Source organism: Lepisosteus platostomus, chromosome 14 (genome assembly GCF_059453375.1).
Source record: "Lepisosteus platostomus isolate fLepPlt1 chromosome 14, fLepPlt1.hap1, whole genome shotgun sequence".
In the NCBI taxonomy this organism is placed as follows: Eukaryota; Metazoa; Chordata; class Actinopteri; order Semionotiformes; family Lepisosteidae; genus Lepisosteus; species Lepisosteus platostomus.
Genome location: NC_142624.1, coordinates 31048776 through 31073323, shown reverse-complemented (window position 1 = coordinate 31073323; position 24548 = coordinate 31048776). Strand labels below are relative to the sequence as shown.

The window sequence follows — 24548 nt, the reverse complement described above, 5'->3', positions numbered from 1 at the left end:
ACAGTAAACAGAGTGGAGATAATTCTCTTTTCAGTTGTATAGAGACATTTCAATATTAAGTACTCACAGTGGATCTGTTTGGCAAATAACAAAGTAATCTTGGTTGCATTGCTTTCCCAGACAAAACACAACTTATTAGGGCCCAGCTGTAGAGCTGACCTGTTGCCAGTTATAAAAAGGTTGAGTACTGATCTGTTTAGGGATATTAAGAAAGACCGTTTGTGAGAGAAGAAAACTATGCAACATTGTCCTTTCCATTATACCTTTGGTGATATCTTAGGTGATAATGTAGGATTGAATACATGGACTTTCAAAACACAAAACAGGAAAAATCCTAAAGGGGTTTTATAGCAAATGAGTATTCAGGTTTTCTGTAGTTTCTGTACTGATTCTGAGTGATAATCATGGCAATCTTTAGTCTGTTTTTCTTATGGATATTGGCTGTGTGTGAGGGAATGCAGACTCATAAACAGGAGACTGGTAATCTTTGTGTAAGATTTGTGCTTTCCTGAAAAAAAATACAAGACTCTGCAGAGGTGGCTGGTGAAGGGCTGGATATTGGGAGTGAGAGGGAAAGGGTCTGCTGCACAGCACTGAACTGCTTCAACCAGAAAACTTCATGAGGAGAAGGTGGTTCAAACAGCTGCGGCAGAAGAGAGGATAATTTATTTCACATTAATTTGTACAAACAGCATTATCTTTTGTTCACTGTTACAATTTCCTGTCTTTGAGGTATGTTGGGTCTAACACATCAAAAGTGCAAAGCCTACTGACTATGCTATTATTCTAAATACACAGGCTACAATATTAAGTAATAAAAGGATTAGCTTTGTAGGTGTTAATTCATATATAATTTTAAAAAGGAAACAGAAGAAATTCTCATGACACATGAGGGGTGAGCTCCTCTGTTCCAAGCCTCACATTTTTCTGTTTATTTCCTCTTGCCTTTTTTATCACTTTCACAACAGCAAGGAAACAAGCATTCCATTGCACAGGCATACCCTAAACCTTAAGGCTCTTATAACCACTGTCAGGTGCTGGACATTTCAAGCTTCTAATGTGCAGAATAAGTGTGAATTTAAGAAAATATATTAAAAGTCTTGCTTTTCTTCTTCATTGCTCATAAATCCAAAAACAGATTAAACAACCATGTAAAGGGGGTCTTATTTTTTCTGTTTCCTAAGAACAAATGTTTCTCCTCACAGAATCTCCAGCTCATTAGGATGCTTGTCACTGGCAGGTTGTTTCAGTGACTATATTATTTCAGCTTAATGACCTAGGTGACCAGTCATGTGCCTCAGATGGTTATGGGTACACTTAATTGCTTCTTGACAATGAATCTTTTTTAGCACTGTGGGCTTTGCAGGGGCATGTCAACCTCCTACCATGAAGAATCAAGGTGGTCTGGTAGTCATGCCCAAAGAGTTCCTTTCTCTTTTGGGGTGTGAAGAGTGTGGAGCAAAAAAAACAGACAGAATTTGCTGCAGTTACGCATCATGTCAGCCTTACTGTTTCTATGGTTGGGATGTCCACTTCTATAGACTTCTATAGATCTATGTCTATGGTGCATGGACCATCTATGTCTATGTCACTCCTTAGTGATATACTTTTGTGCTTCTTCCTTCTCTGGTAGTTTTTAGTATTAAAGTACCATTTTGTAGAAAAACAGAACAGTTTTTCAGAGTATTTCTAGATATGATATACGTTTTAGGGTTACAAATGAAGAAACAAGTAGCACACTCAAAATGTTAGAATGTGGCCTTTGACTTCCTGTCTTTGGTTTCTGTTCCTGTAATGCTTACACACACAGTCTGTTTTTGGCTTCAGTTTTCAGGTGCTGTCCTTCTACAGTGACGTTCTGCCTTTCCATGTCAAAACGATCGAGGAGAAAAAGAAATCATTCACTTCATTCAGAAATAATCATCTCTGCTACCCAAATGCACGTTTGAATGATTCTTTTTGAAATGTATCATTATAAAGGGCTTTCAAATATTTCTGCTTCCGCTTTTTTATGTATAAGGTCAGTGTTTCCTTCAAGCAAAAAATTAATGAGCTGACAAAGTCTGTGATTTTCAGGTTGTTTCTTTTCTTACTCTGTGCTGTGTTAGAGAAGTGTATCAAGCATCAATCAAGTCCTTCTGCTCAAGCAAAGCTTGCTGAGAGGAGGTAGTCTCTACAGAAAAGATGTAGAGGGAAACTGTATTTGAAGAATAAAGACGTGAGCTAATTTGTCTGCTCAAAGAAATCTATTTTTTAATTCTTCTATGAATCAAATATTTACCAACAACTAAGTTAAACAAGGAATTATAGAACTTTAGAGTCATTGCAACTGCAAGAAAGGGCTTTTGAATGTTTGCATATTACATCGGTGTTCCTCCGTTCAGCTATAATCCTCTTTATAGCTTTGAGTCATAGAGTAAAATAGCTCTTGGTTTTTTAAATAAACTTTGAAAATAAATAAATATAAAACTTCAATCAAATCATGAGAGCATTCTGAATCACTGTCATCTAACCAGTATTCAGTCTGTGAAACAATGGACACATACAATTTCAATAAAAAAAATGAATAGAGATTAAAAACTTGCTTCTCAAGTTCATGTGGACTGTTTAAAGCTTAATGTTTGCATAGTATTTGATTATGCTTGCAACGTGTCTTTAATTTCTAAACTGCCTATCAATTTATTTCCTATTATTACTAAATTGCAGTATTCAAAATGTGATGCAGGGAATCTCTAATTTGAGTGGTGTATGAATACTGTACAGTATATATCTAATATATAAAAGGCTGAAAATTCAGCCATTTTGGTGTAAAAGAAAAGAGAAATAAAAAGAAATGTTGGTGACAGGTATGCAGAACAGGGAGAGCCCAGAACAGACACCCAGGCCAGGTCCAATGAGACTGTCAAAGCTGGGTCAGAAAAGGCCATTAAAAATGTTCAACCAGACCCTGAGGTGTAGTGTTACAGAGCTGCCAGCTCTCAGAAGGGGATGTCTTGATACCTGATACTGGGGATCGGCAGGCCAGAGTGTCTCATAATGTAGGCAAAGTGTCCAGGGGAAACATTTGTTTGAAAGTGGCACAAGCAGAAAGTAATGATGGAAAGCACTGTATCCTCTCTCCAAAGGAGGCATTAACACTGAGAGTCTGATAATGAGTACGTAACCCTCTCTGCCTTGATTCCCTGAAAGTGCCTGGACATCACAGAGAACAAGGGAGAAGTGCCTTTTAAAAGCTTTTTATTGAGGTGAGAGTGGGATCAAAGAGAGTGGAAGCAACTGAGGAGCTCCATTGCATTTTTCCCATTTTTCTTTCTTAAAAAGGAAGCTTTTTGACAAGACAAGACCAATTGTACCATCTGCCAATCCCGCAAAGCTCTGCCTTATCTATAAGCCTGATGAAAGGTTCTTCTCAATTCAGTGTTTCATTTTTAATGCAGATAAGGCAGCCCCTTCCAAGGGCTCCATTATTGTTTTAAAATAATTGACTGAACATTACTTCACAGCCTCTCTGCTGGATGTAATTAGATACCCAGTGCATAATTTTATACTGGTGTGCCACAGAGAAAGTACTGTAGTTTTCTGCACAAGTACAAATATAAACATAATGCTCAATAGAAATGTATATATAAATATACATATAGATGTATTAAATATAACTCTCAGGAGTCTGGGTAGGTTCTATGAAATAGCCCAGTGCTTTAGGCTAAGTAGACATCAAGAAATGTAACAGACAGTAAAATGCTAATTGCTTTTAGAAAATTACTTTAAACATTTAAAAATAACATTAGACTTTTATAGTTTCTGAATACGAAGTGTAAAACACTCTAAAAACTACACACATTTTGATTTCTATTTAATAATTAATTAAATTATCAAATTCCATCTTAATAGTAAATGGTGCAGCATACGCTACTGATACTGGTGGTTTAAAAGAGCAATATACAGTTTTACAGGCTGTGAAATTACAAGAAGACAATTTGGTGATATTACAAATCAAGCTATGCTTTCATGATCACAGAACCACTGAATACAGATATTTTCTTGTTAATCAAAGCTACCATTATATTATTTTCATATATTGTATATAGTAATTTATGTAAGTATTAGTACTGTTTTGTCCAAATATTGATTGGAAAGTTTATTCACTACTTTTATTAATTAAGGCTTACGCCGTAGGACATTTTGGGATTTGGATTTGATTGTGGTGCAATTTGTGAAAATGGATTTCAGCAGTATTTGTCTGTTGTTCATTGAGAAAAAGGTTGATTGAAATAACATAGCGATACTTTGCTGTACCACAATATTGTCACTTTTGTGATTATGAAGATCAATAGCAGTGGAGCTATGATGAGGAGTGTAGTGCATTGCTCAGATCTTTTATTTTTACAATATAAATACACTCTGTGTTACACTTGAATGTTATGATACACGATTTGGTTTTATTGCTTGCAACTTAATGTTCTGCATGTCATAATTCTGGATGATTATTTAATGTACACTTGAGTTCACCCTAGTAAAGAGATTTATGTCACTTCTCTACCCTGCCCAGTGGGCATGGAGATAAACCACACACTGTGGTGCTGCTCCACTCAACCATCTTCAAGACTGCTGACTGACTCAGCATCCTAAGATATGATCACTTTATTGGCCATATACAATTTGTTGTATTAGTAATTTTTCTTTTCCCATACCCTAACTTGCTCTCCATGAGACACACAGACAGGGAGAGAAGCTTGGGGTCAGAGTGCAGGGTCAGCCATTTATATGGTGCCCCAGGAGCAGTTGGGGTTAAGGGCCTTGCTCAGGGGCCCATCGGGGTAGGATTCCTCTGCCGGCTGCGGGATACGAACCAGCAACCTTCCAGCCTCAGACGCACATACTTAGCCACAGAGCCACTGCCCCGTCCCCCAATCCTGTCCCAGTGCTTAGAACCAGGGAGGAAGAGGAGTCTCTTTTCCAGACTTTGCTGTTAGTGATGTGACTGAACAGACGTGAAGATCGGGTAGATGTAAATGAAAAACCTCAGCAGAACATAGTTACGGAACACACAGAACATACTCACAGAACACATTGGGAATCTCCGGTCAGCTCTTTCCAAAACATCTTTGACTGTATTGGTCTATAAATATGGTAGAGTAAAATATAGTACTCCTGCACTCTCTTCACCACCTCTGTGCCCTTAAAAAGGTCTACACACTCACATACACTCCGTTGTCACGATAGTAGTTTATTTTTCTGTTTTAGGGGTAGACGGTTGGGTAACTATATATCTTATTGTTAGGAAGAATCAGAAAATTATTTTCCTCCTGTCCCTTTCATTTTTCCCATATAGTCATTTGATTTGACATGGAATTAATCTCCCAATTCCGAGATGTTTCACTTTGGGAGATAATTATTATGTCTGTACAGACTGCCTTTTTTGAATCCTTGAAGCCCACAAAGGATTTCGAGATGATGTAGTCAATTCTGAAAAACGTTGTTGGTAGGCATTAAAAATGTCCCTAGCAGGATTATGAACCTGGGCAATCACCACATAATAATAGTGGTGAAATGGTTAACACTGCTGTCTCTCAGCGTTGGGACCCGGGATGCTATCTGTGTGGAGTTTGTATGTTCCCCTTGTCCAAAGACATACTGGTACTCTAGGTTAGCTAGCTGCTGCAAAACCTGGCCCTGGTAAGTGTGTGTCTGCGTGCGCTCTGTGATGGACTGGTGTCCTGCTTCGCTCCCATTGCTTGCTGGGATAGGCTCTGGCTCCCCCATGACCCTGAATTGGATAAAGCTATTAGAAAATGGATGGATGGATTACAAACCTGTTGCCATCATAGGTTACTAAAAACATGATAAACTGTACAGTATTATTTTAGAATTTTCCTCATTTACAGTCAAATTTTAAGAGGTAGTAGGAACTAAAGTGCTCAATTTTCAGTTAATTACCATAGATTTCTTGCTTTACCTAATACCATGACAACACATCGTTAACACTAAGATATATGTCAAGACTAATTCTAAAGCAATTACAAAGATAAGTATATGTTTTGCTGCATTATGTAGCTTTAATAAGGATTTATATGTAGTACACATTGGCTGTACAGCTTTACTTAATTATTTTTGCATCAAAGGTTCTGTCCCTTTTAATGTTCTGTCATTACCTATTTCACTACGAATGACAACACTCATGAATTAGGCTTATTAAAAAGTTTATGGAGTGTTTTAAGTTACAATAATTTGGCTTAACTCACTTGGCTACATGGTCCCCATGTAGAGTGAGGAGGGACCAAGTTGCATAAACTCCATTTAAAAAGCAAATCTACTAACATTTTCTCTAAAAATACACCTTTGTATGTTCATGCATGCTTACAAAGAAACGTTAATGTGTCCATGCTTTGTGTATTTGTTAATAATGTTTACAAATTTATGGTGCAGAGAATGTTTGGAATGGCTCTTTAAAACTTAAAATTTTTACTTTTACTTGACTTGTTGTCGACTTGATCTGAAGATCAGGATCAATGAATAGATCACTTAACTGCCACACTTAACATCCATGATGAATCCACAAACAAAACCCCACCTGAAATAAAGCAGATGGAATGAGAGATCTCCATAATCTCTCTTCCATGTTGCCAGCATCATCAGGTTTAGATACAGTATGTTCTGCAATTTTAACAGTGTATTTCAGATAACAAATGAAGCTTACAGACAATTGTAATTCTATAGGCAAATAGGGATACCAGCAAAAAAACAAAAATAGTACACTTCTCAATGCCTGGTAAACAGTAGATGCAGTATTTTTTAGAAAATAGATTTTGTATGTTACTTCATACGACTTGACAAAAATTGTAAAAACTGACAAGAAATTACAGAAACTTTACTGTTTTCTTAGTTTATATTTTTGCAGAGTATTTATAGCATAGGTTAATAACAACATGGGTTGACAGTCTCAGTTTTTAGAAAAAAAACACTTTACCACTTGGAGAGATTGTCTTCAATTTTATATACTGAAATGCACCTTTATTATGAAGCCAGTTGTCAGATAATAATGCAAGACTTAACATTCAGAAGACATGACTGGGAGCAGAACAAATAGAGAGATACAGAGCTGAATGTCAGTGTGTCAGGACAGCCTGCCAGATTGGATTCATGTTCTCCAGTGGATATATGACATTTTTGTCTCATTTTTATTTCCTTTTTAACATTTTGCATAAGGCTCTGTGATCTGAAGTGTGTGGCCATTGTCCTGCATGACTCTCCTTCAAACCCAAGGACCACAGCAGCCCCTGCAGGAAAGTGAAGGAACTGCAAACAATCAAATGTCATACTTTCTGAGCATTTAACAGATCAGTAATTTAATATACGTATAATATTAAAGATACAACATTTATCTTTTTTGTTTCTTTAGAGATGCTTTTAAAACTGATTTGTTATGTTGGAATTGCAGTGTATTCATGGAAAACAAATACTAAGCCATTTTACATCAAATCCATGTCATAAAAGCAAATGAGAACAAGCAAATGCCAGTGGTAAAATGTGGTTGATTGCTGTTAAATGCAGCACCCTGTGCTGTTCATTACTGCTTACGTTCGTGATTGCCGCCTACTGGTTTCTTTCTGAGCCAATTTAAGGGATTATGCTTTCATACAGGGGGGAGAAATGTTTCATAGCAGACTGGCTCCTTTTGTATTTCCTTGTTAAACAGTCATCTTAACAGTAAAACCGAAGACTAAAACGTAGAAATGAAATCCAAATGTACATTTCATGCATAAAGACCTGGACTGCTGAGGGGCCATGCGTAGAAGGATAGTCTGGAGTGGAGATTGAGCAGATATGATGAAGATCAAGGAGCACTCTTACTGGTGTATGGATTTCAGACATCTCGTAAAGATGTTTTCACCCTTCGTATACTGGAGATCTGTTCAGCTCTTTTGATCAATCCCAGATGGAGGACAAGGTTAAAGAGTTTAGGGAGGTGTTTTTTTTTCCTAGTTGAGTCAGCAACTAAGAAAAAAGAGGAATGCTCCTCTCTCGCTGCGAGTTTCCCTCTAATGTGACCTTTTGTCGTGATTTGAAGCGAACAGTTGGTCAGAGTTCATGGATTATGTTACATCTTGACTGATAAAAAATGGATGCTAATTGATTTAACATAAAAAGAAAATCAATGGCACAGTTATTTTATAATCTTATTATGTGACTGAAATGCCATGTGCGGATTCTTTTAATGGAGTGTGTTGGATTTCCTTGTTAGCAGGAGAAAGTGGATTAAAATTACGATTTCTCTGTGTGAGGCCCAGACCACTTCAGGGAAGAGATCCATACAGTCATTTACTTCCTTGCTGGTTCATGTCTGCTCTTTCATATTTCAGTGATAAATGCATATCATTTCTTACTGGTCTGTGATACTGCTCTGCATATTGATGACCCGCTGCTAGGTTTTAGTATACCGTAAGTTCCAAAAATATGAATATGTGCGGTGGTTGAAACACAAGTAGTGAAATATGGTGAGCACTGGAGGCTGCACAACAAGTTTCACTCTCTCATTTTTGACGTTTTTTTCAAAATATTGGTAAAATACAGCAGTACCACACAGTTTCCACATTGTTATCAGAGAACAACTTCAGGACTCTGGCACACTGGCACGTCAGTTGAAATATTTTAGTGAGTTGTTTAATATCATCATCTCTCTCACGCTACCTTTGCAGTATTATTTAAGAAAGAAAATTAAATTTGCAGGACTTGTTGAATATTTGTGCTTGATCTGGAGGTATATTTTTTTCACTTTCGTTTTTGAGACACAATCTCAAGCTGTACACCTATTTCATGCTGTACACCTATTTCATTTAAAGTGCAAATCTGAGGGTGTTGGTTTCTAATTGACACACACAGCATGATACTCTCCGGCTACAGTTTTCCCCCCTACCAGGCCCTTGCCTGCAGATGGGGCTGTTTTGATATTTATCCTGTATTTATTTCTCAGTGGTTCAGGCCTGTCATTTTTGTGTAACAAGTAATGAATAGTTAATTTTTCAACACACTCTTCATACTTATCGCTGTGTTTTGAAGTGTTTCTTATCTCTCATTGTGTTCGTGAGCTTCAAAGCAAAATTCCACTCAGCCAAAATCAGTTTATATAATTTCCATCTACAATGACAATAAAATACCAGCCAGCTTCATCCTGGCACCATCAGAATACGTTTTAATTTAGTTCATTATTGTCCCTTTGTTGTTAATTGAACAGAGTGTTTGTTATATTAAGTGAGGTTAACAGGTGTTGAAAACATGAGTTTCAGCTTTAACCACACCATTTAAAACACAGAACAACTGACCTTTTTAAAAAAGGCAGCTTATGATATTGGAGTGAACAGCTGTATACACAATTTTCCACGCTCTTTTTGCAGTGCCTAACACATAATTGTTTGAGTCCAAGTTGTTTTTTTAAATGTTTTTTTAATTGTTTAGTTTGTAGGCTCAGGAAAGTTAGACAACATTTTAGAGGTCTTCATTTCTTTTCTAATGAAAACAAAGTGCTTTTGCATGGGTCTCATACCACAGACTGTTGGAACAAAACAACTGCATTACACATACAGCAGCATCTTCCTGCTTTGATTGAACCTGGTGTAATTAAGACTATCAGGCACATAAAACATCACCTGTGTGCTGTTGTTTCCCCTGCAATGGTAAGCAAGGTTCGATGTTTGTGACCTAGGGCTATAGCTGCTATGGACAGAAAAGAAGTTTTAATACTGCTAACTGAAGGAAAAACTTTAGATTCAGATAGTGTGCATAGTTTTTATTAGTATAATGTAAATGAAACCTGCTGGTACAGAGAATAACCTGTTATCTAAATTAACTGGGACCCTGTTCCCCCTATTATTGTTAATGAATTTAGCATCATAGGAGCATGAGGATCGCAAGTCTGTTCCTGTAACTTTCTGAATCCAATGTGAAACTACATAATTCTAGAAAACTAGAATTATACTTTATTCCTATATTCAGTAGGGAGTTTGGAATGTTTTGTCTTGGTTTGGGCTTACAATCATATGAACCAGATCATCTGGCCACCCCACATCATTGGTACTATATTATCTGAAGGCTATTTCACAATATTAAAAAAAAAAATTCACATAGCCATTGTGAATACAAATTAATGAATCAATCACTAGTGTCTCCTCCTTCTTCCACAGTGCAACAATGACTACGTGCCAGTGTGTGGCTCCAACAATGAAAACTACCAGAATGAGTGCTACCTGCGAAAAGATGCTTGCAAACAGCAGACAGAAGTGCTGGTGGTGTCAGAGGGATCCTGTCCTGTTGGTAAGAAAAGCACATTGCAGCACTAAATGTAATGCAAGAATATAGATATTAAGATACTGTTACTGCCTGTTATGGCAGATATCATGGTCTTCAACATATAGTTAAGGAGGGTAATGTATCATCCCTAGCGACCTGGCAAAATTTCCCATTGGCCTTTACCGATCATGGCCTCCTAATAATCCCCATCTATGAATTGGCTTCTCCTCCTCACTGATAGCTGATGTGCGGTGAGCATTTTGGCACATTACGGCTACTGTCTCATCATCCTGGTGGGTGCTGCACATCAGTGGTGGAGGGGAGTCCCCATTACCTGTAAAGCACTTTGAGTGGAGTTTCCAGAAAAGGGCTATATAAGTGTAAGCAATTATTATTATTACCATCCCAGCAAAATGCCCCTGCCTAGTTAGTTAAAGTATAACTAATTTGCAAAACAAAAATATAACAAAGTACACCAACATGAAGCACAATCTTAGTATAAACACTGTATAACAACTGTATATTCCAAAACACCTCTGTAATGCCACACTGCCAGTCTAAAAAATCTCACTTCTTAATCAGCTTCCTGAGTCATGAAAAATATCTTCTGTATGTACCAACAGTTATGCTGACATTGTGACACATACAGTGCCTTGCAAACGTAGTCACCCCTTTCCAATGAAAATTATTTTATTGAATTACACATTATGCATGCTCATATGTTTAAAGTGAATACTTTTAATCAAAATGTGAATGCACAAACTGAACACTTTTATGGGTGAAAGAAGTTAAATGTCAGCAAAGACAAATCAATAAAACAAATATGGTGTGTATAGTATGCTTATGTATTCACAAACCTAAGCCACTTGGTGGAAGCACCGTTGGCAGCAATAACAACTATGAGTTTTTCTGAATAAGTCTCTACCAACTTTGCACAATGTTTGCTCATTCTAGGACAGCAATTTCGAAGACCTGCCACAGATTCGAATTAGGACATTGACTGGACAATTTAAGGACTTTCAGTTTCTCGTTAAGCCACACTTGTGCTTTGAGTCATTGTCCTGATGAAAAGCACATTTTCAACCGTGTTTTAGGTCTTTAGCAGACTCTGACAGACTTTAGCAGGCTTTCCTGAAAGTTTTGCCTGTATCTTGCTCACTCCCTTTCTATACTCTCAGTCTTAACAAGCTTGCAAGTCCCTGCTGACAAGAAGCAGCCCCATAACATAATGATGCCACCACCATGCTTCACAGTAGAGATGGTGTTAATTGGGTGATGTAATGCATTGCATACAGAGCAAGAACTTCCAGTCTTGTCTAGTCTGACCACAAAATCTTTTTGCAGTGTTACTTAAATGCTTTGTTTGAAATCTCATATGGGTTTTAAAATTGGTTGGCCCTATACAGGCAGGCTTTGAGGAGTGACTCATGGATATTTTCTCCCATCTCAGCCATTGAACGCTGTAATTCTATGTCTAGCTTCCTTCTTGCCAGGATGTTCAGTTTCGAGGGACAGCTTGATCTAGATAGCATCTGGTCAATGGGGTACACCTTCCAGTTCTTAATGATAGATTTTACATTACTCAACGGGATATTCAATGTCTTTGAAATGTGTATACCCTTCCAAGTTCCCTCAACTGGGTTGTTTTGAAAACTCTTTGGTCTTCATTTAGCTTCATCAAAATTCACTACCTGCCTGAAGGAACTTACAGAGACAAGTTTCCCATGACCATAGTAGCTTACAATTCTCTCACCCAGTCTGCAGGTTCACAGCTTTTCCTGTTCACGAAGTTATTATGTTCATGACCTGCTTTGGGTCGCAAACCATAGTTCAAGATCCCATACATTAAAAGTTCTTTAACATGAGCTCTGGGCTGTGACCAACAAAAGTTAAATGTAATCTTAGACCTCATTACTTCTTTCATTGTTGTATATTGTATAGCTAGCTACCTTTAACTAGAATAGTAGGTGTATATTATGTGTACTATATGAATAACCAAGATAAATGGATAAATAAAACACTGGCAGTTAATTCTGGAAATGCTGTGTATGGTATGATTAATTTTGGGGGCAAAGAAATAGACCAAATTATTACTAAGACATACTTCATAGCACAAACACCATTAATATTAATTTGGTAAAGGTTTATTTATTAATATTTCAGAACATAACAGTGCTCTAAAATGGTGTGTTGCATGAGTTATAAAAACACAGTGAGTGGACAGTTCAAGGGCCTCACTTACAGTTAAACTAATTATTTTCATTGTTAGACAAATCTAAGATTTTCCTTATGGTCTTTTGCATTTGGTCACTCAAAATATTCGCTTCTTTACAGGTACAGTTAGATATAAAAACCTTTTGATCCTGTTTATAAGTGTTAGCATTATTATAATATTTATAAGTATTACAATTACTGTATGCAGTAAAGGAAATGACTGTAGCTCAGGTGGAACAAAAACTGAAATCCCCTGTACTCTCAGGGAGTTGAATTTGAGATCTTTGGTTTAGTTGCTCTACTTTACATTTTAAAAGGTGGATGCTGCACATTGGTGGTGGTAGGGGGGGAGTCCCCATTACCTGTAAAGCACTTTGAGTGGAGTGTCCAGAAAAGGGCTATATAAGTGTAAGCAATTATTATTATACTGTAATTATTATAAAAGTGATTCACATCTTGAGATACACATACACAATAACTAATTCAGCTCAGATTAAAGAAGGAAACATATGATTCTTTCCACGTGTTCTAGAAAATTAAGTATTGGAATGTGTAACCATCTATAACCTGACTGGCACTCAATGATGTTGCCTGTGAGATGCAAAGTGTGTTTCAGACCTTTACAAAAATAGCCAATAGCTGAGAAATATAGAAACCTACAGCTTTGTAAGGAAAATTAGGGCATTTCTATAGAAATCGTAAATTTTATTTTTTGTAAGGGGAGTCTCTCATTTTGGTTATTATTGGTTCTCCACCTGGTGCCCTGTGTTTTGGGGCTGGTAGCACAGGGTAGCTTACCCTTTTATTCCAATGGATGAAGGGCATCTTTGAGATCTTATGGCAGGAGCAGCACCAATCACTGTTTCATGACTTTGTTAACCTTTCAAATTCAATGCAGTGAACTGACTAAAGACTTTTAACCTTTGACACTGGCATTCAGATGAGAGTGATTGGATTCCTTTTGTCTTTGGAGAGAAAGGCTGAGATGTCTGTTTTCCAATAAAACCAACATTTAAAAAGCTCAGGGATGTGCTTGGGCACCTGTGGCGCAGATTGTGTCAAGAGAAAATACTTTCTCTTCAAGCAATTACAGTAACTTCCCTCTGTCAAATACATATTTCTGTTTGTTTTCTCTTTACATTTTCTCTCTCATACATGAGATGAACTTGAGCTGCATGAGTAATTAGTGTAAAACTAATGGGATCATAAGGCAGAAAACCTTGGAGATGTAAATGAGCCATTAGAAAATGCATCGTCCATTAGATTATTAATTATTGATGTGAATTATCCATGAGCAGAAGTGTTCAAAAAGAGCCTGGTTTTTCAAAAAGCCTTAAATACCTGGAGCCTGTACCAGAGGGATCACAGTATGCCCTTAGTACTGCTTTCAGCTTTGATATTATCTTACTGAGTTACGTGACTAGCTTCTACATCTGAAACAGATAACATATCACCATGCATCTGATTATTTGCCTAGTAAATCAGGAATGAAACATTATACGATACATATATATCAATCTAGCCACCTAATCTGTGTTATTTATGTAACTACCAGGTGATTACAAGATCCACCCCATTTAGCTTGTGAAGTATAGCCCAGTTTTAAATGGCACATTTATATTTAGAAAATGTATTTACTAACATTTCAACCTCAAGATAGCCTTGAAAATAACATTGTTTCAATTTGTTTGTGTTTTTCTCCTGGTACAATGTTTTAATAAATATGTTTTGATAATTTTTAGTAAACAGACCTAACTTCCCACTATTCTAGCGACTTGCTAATGGTTGTGAATAATATTCCCAGATTGCATTTGAAATACTGAAAGGCTGGCTCTGATTAACTTATATATGCATATCTCCAGACATCAAATCAGATATTTTGGACTTTAAAAGGGCAGTTGTGTATTGTGCCATTCTTCTCTTCTTAATTTGCTTAAGGGTGTGTTGTGCATCAACTGCTTTATGTCTAACTAAGCCCTGATGTGGTTAATTAAACTCGTACTTAAGCCTTCGACATACTTTCGGCCAGGCATCTGGAGTCTCCTTTCATACAAATATGAAGATTCAGTGGCTCTGCAAATGGCATAACTGAGATCTTCATTCAGAAGAAAAATTTGTTTACCCAGTGAACCATCACAGTTAATGCCAAAAGTGCCTGGCATTTAATGCTGGCATCCTGGACCAGCATTTTCGCAGGCTTGTTTCTTAATTACCAGCTGCTGCAGGAGAATAAAATGTATCCAAGCCTTCTAATAAGCAATAGTAATCCGTAAGGGATAGCAGGTCAGGCAGAATTTGATAAAAATAACAAATGTGAAATATAACACGGAAGATGGCATATTAATTGTGACATTGATCACCCCAAGTTGTCCAGTTACAAAGTTCTCTATTACAATCAATCAGACAGCTGTATCTGTGTTTACACTAAAAGATAGAGAGGTCAGGAAATTTAGCAATTGATCAAGCATTTGTAGCCATGGAAGGATGGACAGACCATTTAGGGTCATAAATCACTGGGATGTTGATATAGAAAGTGGCATTGTGAAATGGATCATTAAAATAATTCATCATTCCACCTTTTCCTTTCAGTGCTCAGATGGTTTTGATGTATGGATAGAAAAGCAGACATGGACAAATAATTTGGGCAATTAATTCAACACATCTCTGTGTTAAAGGATGACAGGGGAAGATAAAAACCAAGACAGAAAGACTGACAGGCAATTTGGGATGTAAACAGAGCGTGCTTGTGAATGCATAATGCCGATGGGTAGTGTCATTCCTGCATCAGTGCTGAGCGGCTGGGATGTAGAAACAGCAAGATGCAATGACAGGAAATCATCCAGACAGAAGGACAGCTTCTCAGTGTACCAACTGTATCAGTACTGTCAGAGTGATCAAGGCAGACTCTAGAAAATCTGGCACTAAGCTCTAGAAGACACAGTTGTCCAGAAACAATCCCTTACTTTTTGAAATCCACTTTGTTCAGTGATGGAAAGAAAGAACTTGTATAGAAAAAGTAAGAGCTTAGTGTATTTTGATTTCTAGATTTGTAAAATAATTGTATATTTCTTCACAAGCCCTGTTATGGCAGTACTGGCTCAAGACTGACAGAGCTCCACATGTCAATACACAGAAGTTATTAATGGTCTGACTGGCTTATGGCCCTACAATTTCCAACTCTAAATGACTCTGATACTGATGTATACTATCCAGCAAGATATATTAGCAGTGGGATAGGAAACGTCATCCTTGCTGTTAGTTTGGGAAAAGAAACATTAAAAACCTATCTGTTGACATCTGTTGCACCTGCACTACCAGAGCAGAGCAGCACCAAGGACAAACAAAAGTTAGCATTCATTTTAGGCATGTTTGTGATGTGGAGATTGACCATCTTCTCCGGGCTCAACAGGCAGGGTTATGCAGATGAGCCAATGCACTTTGTCCAGATGGTGTGAAAATCAAATGAGCTGCCCATATCCACAGAGCTCTCCAGAAGCACGGCTGTCCCCTCATTTATAGTTTTATTATTGGCATTTGCTGGCAGTAGGACTCACTCGTCACTGCTCCATCACTTTCCAAACCTGTTCAATCATAGGATTATCTACATTTTGTCATCTAGCCACTACAGGGCTAAAAAAGAAAAAAAGCTTTCTTTGATATTTATGATAACTTAGGCAAAAGGAATAAAAACTATCGCTACCATTTGTTCAATTCAGCAATAAACAAGGGTAAATTTTTCTTGTTCTGTCCTTTCAGCCCTTAGGGGTTGCTTGTAGGGCCAGGAATCCAACCAGAATAAAATGCACTGAGATGTTATTCTGCTTTTACTGAATGTTTATTTGTTACACCTGTATAATTCATATTTTCTTTTCTTTCTGTCAGATTCACTTTTAGCCTAGTGATCAGGATGTCCAACAGAGCTACTTCACTCTATATTCAGATGCCAGACTGAGATAGAGTTGTAGGGAGGAAAAAACAGAAATCAGTGAAATTGTATTTTGCTTTGAAAATTGGAACAGGCCTGAGAAAATGGGGTTCAAAAATCACTATGGTGGTGCTCAGACTATAAGCCTGGACAGTATATTGACTTTTCATGGTGAAATATTATTTAAATGTTTTCATTCAAAACAACTGGGATGAAACGTCCTTGCTTTCCTAAAAGATTTTACAGAGCGTAGAATGACTGTAAGGTCTGTTTCTCTAAAGTCAATTACTGTACCCAGAGTACTGAAGAAATATGCAGTTTCAAATAATAACATCACTCACTCTCTCAGCTCATCAGCACTTCCTGAAATGGGTCTCTTACATTGACATTTATGAGTACCAAATAAGACAGCAAGACATTTTTTCATCCTGGTAGTTTCCAGAAATCTTGGGAAAGGGAAAAATATGTGACTTGTGTTTAGCATCATCTAGCTTTAAATGGCTGGGCACCAAACAATAAATGCCAGGAGATTCAGAGCTATTGTTCAAATAAGCTAAACAAACAGATTATCCCTTCTCTGTTGCATTGGTTGCTAACGTGCTGGAGTGTAACACTGTCTATTTTTAAGAATGAAATTGTGTATGCATGTCCTTGTGGCTTGGATTGGAGATTCAAGGCCAACAGCCCTCACTGTATCCTCTTTAAAAACATTTTCCTTTGCTTGTCAAGCTGAATTGCTAGAATTAGTTTCCGTTTTATTGGCAACGCTGTTGTTATACTGGATGGCTTCGTATACAAATATACTAATACAAAGACACTGGAAATTATTCATTCCAGTAATACCTAGCATTTTCTTGGCTGTGTCAAGAGATTGAGCTGACTTTCGGATACCTATATTTTCATCAGTATGTCATATTTCTAGATGCTTTGCTGTGTACATTTATGATTAAAATTAATAGGTTCTTAAAGTGTTTCTTTTTCTTTTTCAGATGCAGGATCAGGCTCTGGGGATGACGGTAAGAAATTCACTATATGTTAATCCACATCATATACACAATACCATATTGGCATTTCTGTATGTGCACTTATACAGTATTTTGTAGCATAGTGGAGAAGATAGGAGATTCATAATAAGAGCTAATTTGATGTTTACAAGTAGTTTTCATTTTGAGAGATCAGTATTCAGAAAATATGGAATAGGAAGCATGTTTTTCACAGTGATGGAACTATTATTCTACTATATTTGTATTAATATGATAAATGAAGCAGATGAAGAAAAAGTGTCTTAGGTGGGCTTGATAGGATGAGGATCTATCTAAAAGAAAGACATAGGCAAGAAGGAGGTTCTCAGTTAATAAAATGTCTTCATTGTCCTGAATATCTGTAAATGTCTACTAACTGTTTTTGCTTTGGCAACACTGTTATTCATTGGTCATGCCAATAAAACTCTTTGAACTGGAAAAAAAAATAATTTGACAGGGACAGTTACATGAGGTGGTGAAAGCAAGATGGAGAGGTGCTGGTGGAAGAGAGGAGAAAGTGGGGGTGTAGAAATGGCAGCGAAGAAGAAGGTTTTATAAGGAAAAGGGGAAGGTAGCAAAAAACAGTTAAACACATAGCTAAGGGAAAGGGAAGACAGGATGGAATGATAAAGATGAAGGATATACTGTATAGAAAGATATAGCGTTTGGAACTGCAGAGACAGTTTTGTTGAAGAGAAGAGATAAGACCCAGAGGGAGGAAGTGGAGTGAGATGAAGAGAAAGATAAGCTTGGAGGAAGACAGGAGGGGGAAGCTGATAAGGGGAAAAGAGGGAAGATTAAGAAAGAGGGGGGAGGGAGGAAACAGGGTGATAAGAAAAAAGATAGCAGAGAGTGGGCGATGGAGAGATAGAAGAGAAAAAATATAGGAAAGAATATATAAATGTATTCTCATTATACATATAAATATAGGAAGTAGGAGAAAAAAAAGAGAGTGATGAAGCAGGGACATAGAGAGAACAGTAGGTTAAAGAGACAAAGAGAAACAGAGAAAAGTACAATATAGGAGAGATAACATCAAGCGTATTTTAATGGCCCGGGATGAATAATGTATGAGGAGGAGTCATTCACTTCTCAGCAGCTCTGTCACACTCTGCTGTCCCTGCTTCACAGCTGAATTTTCCTGAAGTGACTTTTTTTTTTTGCAGCTTAAGTGTTGAGGCACACAGAGACTGCCAAGCGTCAGTTTTTGGAAGATTGATTCTTGGAGCAGTGGAAGTGCTGAAGAGCACTTCCACTGTCCTAGTACTCTGCAAGACATTCTCCGACAGGAGCTGACAGGAGTAGATCCCAAATGGGGTACTGAAGTAATCGGTGGCATTAGTTTCTTTGTTTACTCTAGAGCCTCAGAGGCTCTCATCTGGAGTCAAGATTCAGTCCTGCAGTACACTACGGGTTCAATCTACATTATATCATTTACTACTGTACTTGTACGTGTCACTGGATTCTCCATGTAGTGATGATCAATTGGCCTGAGAACTGTCCAGGGTTGAGTTGGCTTCAGTGGATCAGAGTGTCCTTGGCTTGCAAAATCCCTGCTATACTGGGGTGCCAGATCATTCGCTCCTGTCAATACTAACTCAGCTGTGGCTCTGTGGGGTTCACAGTGTGAAAAGCAGCAGATGGCTCCGATACTATATGGTGTTGACGGAAAGTGTGCACAGTGCTTCCATGCTGGACAGAGGGTCATAGCAGTGAAGGGAAAGGATGTGTGTGTATAAACAAAAAGTAATTTATTCTGGATTTTTTAAACAAAAAGTGCCTCTGTAACTTCATTCGGCTATCCGCAGAACAGCTAAGGATTCCCTCAAGGACTCTGTTTTCCTTTCATTCAAGACTCCTTAAATGAAGCAGAGATAAAATACTCTTAAGTGTTTCAAACTGCTCTCTTTGCCCCATTTTCACATTGAAGCCATTCCTGGTGGTGTGTGGTATTTGAGAGTCCGAGCAATCAGGAAAGATACAGGCACCCCATGGTTTTTCCCTATCAGGCCTATCAGTAAAGGATAAGAGCACCAATAAAATAGTTAAGTCTCTGGTACATGGTGCTGGAGGGGAATAAAATGCTTTGTTGTGCTAAGTGTTACATAATCAACCACAGTCAATAAATGGAACATTTATTAGATTACCTAATTGAATCAACAGTAAAAGAAACAAGCTGGATGAAGTGAGAAGCACTTGATTTCATTTCTGAAATAACAACTTTCTGGTTGGCCTCTTATACTCCTGAGCATGGTGTGGCTATAGAGGGAAAATCGCTGATATTGTTCTCCATGATAGACATGAGTTTCAAGGCCTGGTTTAAGTGTAAGAATAGATAATGATAGCAGTAGAACATTGTGATTGGAATTTACAAATGCTATATTTAACTTAATGATGAGTGTTCTGCATTCTTCCTTTAGTAAAGTATTTAACGTTTTATTTCTCTACTACATGTAATGTTGTAGAGTTGTAATCTTCTAAAGCCTGCTCATGTGCCCAGGCAGCAGTATAGAGTAGAGGTTATGGCTCTCGGCTTGCAACTGGAAGATGTGGAGCACATCTGTTGTTCCCTTTAATTGTGTGTGAGTAAGGTACACATTTGTTTCAGTAAAATGTTCAGCTGTATAAATGGGTATACTGTAAATATAAGTTGTTTTGGATAACAGCATCAGATGAATAAATTAACACTTTTTGTACATATTTGAGAAGTTCTAATACTCTTTTTTTGCATTTTACTGCTGTAATATCTCCATGTCATCTCGTTAAAAATTTGTGATTCAAATCCCTTGAAACAGCACACTGTTTAAGTTGTGCAAAGTCTCACTGTGAGACTGTATTGATTATTTTTTATTAGAGTAGTAATAATAGGGTGTTACTTTTTATTGATGTTCCAGTAAATAAAAAAAGTGCTTGACTTAGCACCCTTAAAATCAAATCACTAAAAAATGTGTGGGTTTACAATACTTATTTACCAGTACTGATAAGACTTTCTAATTCATCCCCCCAGGTCATGTATTCAGAATTGTCCACTGAAATAACCACCACTTGGCTTTGTTTCACACTGTCGATCACAGCTTTTCACACATTTTCAATAATAGCTTTACCTAGCTCCCTGGCAGTGTCACGCTGAGATTGTGCATTACTTTTAAAAGCTTCAATTTGGAGGAGCTTTGAAAGATTGCGCCTTTCACTCTTTCCTTTGCAGTCACTGACTTTTTTTTCCAAAGAGAAGCAGTACTGAACTCCCTGAAGAGCTGCCAAAAATACTGTTGCTCTGACACATTTGGCAGCAGTATGAATTTTGCCTTTTATTGCTACAAGTAGTTTCTAATGTGGACTATGGCGGACTTATAAAAGCCCACCTCAGCAGATCTTTTGTGAACCATGCATGAGTTCTGCATGAAAGACTAGCCTTCTGCCTTTGGATTGCAAGGCCACCGAGCATTTTGAGGTCCAGAAAAAAGCAGCAGGGAACTACCATTGTTCTTTTTCTTGCAGTGCAGGGAGAAGCCAGTTTCAGAAACTGTCCAGACTTGCAGGTATTGAATATGGGTTGACATTTTAATAACCCTTTATGGCCTGTTAGTCCTGCCAGTAGAAAAGCTTTGTGAACCCTGAATCTAGTGTTCCGGTTTGATGGGACTGCAATGGAATGTCAAAAGACATTAGACTGCAGAATCAAGGTGAAATCTAGCCAGAGCTAGTCTCCCAAAGAGCCTGTGTAAATTTTGTTCCACTAAAAAGTCAAATGTCTCCCACATTCAAGGTGCACACTCTGCAAAGTTTTCCTTTTGTAATTATTTTTCTAGGTTGTGCCACACATACTAATAAATAAGTTTTTTTCATAAAACATTCTCTGTAGATGGTTCATTTTTGAATGTATCTCACTCATCTTTAAAAATGTGTAAGACTGATAATTGTATGCATCTAGTATAGCAATATGCACACTTTTTATAAAACAGCCAAAACAAACCTATTAACAAAAGAATTTCTGAAGAGACCTGACAGGACTTTTATGTCCAGTTGACTGTAAATATTGTTGTATGAACTCCCAGTAAGTGTTATGTTTGGTGATTAGAAAGCAAATGCATCTTCTGCCAAGTCTAGTTGGAAAATATCAAGTCTGGTTGGCATTTCCCTCACTGTAACAGATAAATTAACCAAATGCCAGAATATTTTTAACATCTGGGTAGAGTAAATTGTACTTGTCGTCCCAGTGCTCCTAAGTTTACATACAGTACTCTACTAAAAAATATGTTTCCCCTTTTCATCTCTTGATAGCTCTCTGTTGTTCTCTTGTGTTATAATGCTATGTGCTGTACATCCTCTATTGCTAGGGGTAATATAAAAAATAACAAGCCTATAAATGCAGTTAGGGGTCATCACAGCAGGACATTAGCCAATTCTACCTCTGTCCCCAAAATCCTCTCTCCTTCCTCGGTTCTTTTAAGTTGCCACAACACTTACTGAGGACTTTTCACAAGCTTGAAAAGGAAGCAGTTTAATTTAGTGACCTTGAAATAGTCTAAGAAGAAGAAGAATGTAGAAATAAATACTGTTTGTCCTCACAGGCCCTTCCTCATTCTTTGTTTGATCATGTAACCATGGCAACAAGGTTACAGTTTAAAAACGTGATACAAGGATTTCTCACAAGGAAACACTGACCAAATGTTGCTGTTATATGAAAATTGATGTTCTATCAAGGTTATCAACTGCAAACAAAGGTTTTTTAAGTAATGGCTGTCCCCCAAGCCCGTCTACATTGTATGGGTGACAGGACCTTCTCCTGTTATGCCCTCAAGCTCTGGAACTCTCTCCCCAAGGATATCAGAGAGTCACCTTCTCTAAACTCCTTCAAATCCAGACTCAAAACCCTCTTCTTTAGAAAAGCCTTTACTTAACTGGTTCCATTCTTCAACACTCTGCTTTTCTTAGTACAACCATCCACGGTCTCTTCTATATATTGTAATTGTGTTTTATCTTATGTATTCTTATTTATTGTTGTCATCCTGTAAAGCGCTTTGAGAAGCCACCTTTAATGGCGCTATATAAAATAACGTTTATTATTTAATGACTTTCTAAACTTTGTGACTGTATTTTCAGACAACAAGGCTAGTTGAGTTAAACAAAGTATGACTTAGGAATGGTTTCTAACCTCAATTAGCACTGTCAGTCCTGCCAGGGATGGGTAACTGATGTCCCCAAGATCCTGAGGGGACTGTGGTTTTTCTTTTACCTGTCATGTAATTTCTTAAGAAAACTAGTTATTTGGATAGGTTAGATTGCCTTTTATAGGTCTTAATCCGTTGATTTTTGGAAAATATCTGTAAAACTTACAGAACCTCATTTGCTCATCCCCAGGTCCTGGCTAGCTTCTCTGGTCCAAGATCAGATTGGAAAATTTAAGGTTCAACATTTGGGTTGCGTATACAGTATCGTACCGTATATGTACAGTACTGTTAGATCCATTTCTCTTCAGTTCCACTAGCAGTGTGATTCTGTTTTAAAGCCTGCATTGCTCAATTTTTGAAACAACTGTTTTATCAATACTATTGCATATTGCTTTTTAGTCATAAAAAGAAAGACTAAAAAAATGATCACGTCAGACTTAGAAACAATTTCACTGTTGTTTCAGTGTCTTGTGAGACGAAGGTTAATGACTTTTCAGGCACCCAAAAAAACACGAAATACATTCATCTGGAAAATGCAACTTCTATGGATACACTGCTCTCACTCTGTCACATGTTTGGATACACTGGCAGCTCCTCTTGTTAATAATGAACTAAATATATTAATCATAATAAGGGAGGTGGAGAAGGATTCCCCAGTCTGCATTTTTGTATTTTTTATTTTACTGTCAGTAAATAAACCTCAATCCAAGGTATGTACCTTGTATGGAAATCCAGGTGGTGTAAGAACATAATAAAGGTTTATAAATTAGATGAACCCTTTCAACCCATCCAGCTTGTTTGGTAGTAGCTAATTGATCTAAGAACCTCATCCAGATGTTTCTTGAGGAAAGTCATGTTTTAACAATAAGGATGGGTTGATTGTTCCATACACCCACAACCCTTTGAGAAAAGAAGTGTCTCCTTTTCATGTGTTAAAAGAGGACAAGATCACACCGGCTTGTCAGCTCAAATTCCGGTCTACAATGAAGATTTTTTCTATAATTAGTTATATTGGGGAGCTCCGTCAGTATACAGGATGCAAAGAAACAGAGGTTGATCCCATTCTGAAAAGTAGAACGAAAGACAGAACTCAACATTTCAGCTATGGAAACGAAAAAGAAAGACACCTAAAGAATGCTTCACTGATTAAACAGTTTTTTTTTACTTTCTACTTTTCAGTTTAGAATTAACCTCTACTTGTCCCTTTTTAACATTATATAACAGAAGCTGCAGCTGTACAGCAGAAGTTCGAGCTGTGTTGCTTGCAGTCAAACAACAGCCTCTAGCACAGAAGAAGCCAAGGTTCCAGTAAAAGAGCAGGTGCTGACTACAGTACTGTATAGCATTGAATCCCTGCCCTGACCTGTCACACTGGGCTGTGCGTGGCTGTAGAGTTGAAGAGCTGCTGTCTTCTTTAAGATTTCCAAATTCTGAGCTACAGTATGCAGAACAACTTTGAAATTTCCAAAACCTCTCCCGGAAAAAAAAGGTGTAATCAAGAAGCATATTTGTTCTTCTTTAAGCGGTTAAGCTGATAGGTGTTTTGAGTGTTATTCACTTTATTGATTCTTTCTTAATGGATTCTCTGCTTCTGGAAATTCATCCTTACACCACATCTGGCTGTGTCTTGAAAATCAGGGTCTTTACATTGTCTACAGACAACAAATAGCAGTTAACAATGAGCCTTCAGGAGGTATGTGAACAGCCAAGGTCCCCTTCACCTCTTCTGCTCAAACTCAGAATTTAGCAGGATGTTACTTCCGGAAAAAAATTATAAATTTCATAATGATCTTCTCTCTCTCACATTCATCTTTCTACATCCCCCTGCTCTATCTTTGCTGCTACTCCTTGATAGCTTTTTTTTTTTTACTATGTCCTAGTGGGTTCTATCCACCATTTCTTTGTACTAGGGCAAAGTGGATTGTCCTTAGC

At 37.5% G+C, this 24548-nt stretch overlaps 1 protein-coding gene across 1 annotated transcript in view; it reads left to right on the top strand.

Annotated features, from left to right (window-relative positions):
- tmeff2a (transmembrane protein with EGF-like and two follistatin-like domains 2a) overlaps positions 1–24548 on the top strand; it is a 76224-nt gene that overhangs the window by 16799 nt on the left and 34877 nt on the right. The window contains exons 3-4 of the mRNA XM_088605622.1: positions 10179–10308; positions 17413–17439. Of these exons, the coding sequence (XP_088461748.1) occupies positions 10179–10308; positions 17413–17439 (157 nt within the window). The remainder of the gene's footprint in view (positions 1–10178; positions 10309–17412; positions 17440–24548) is intronic.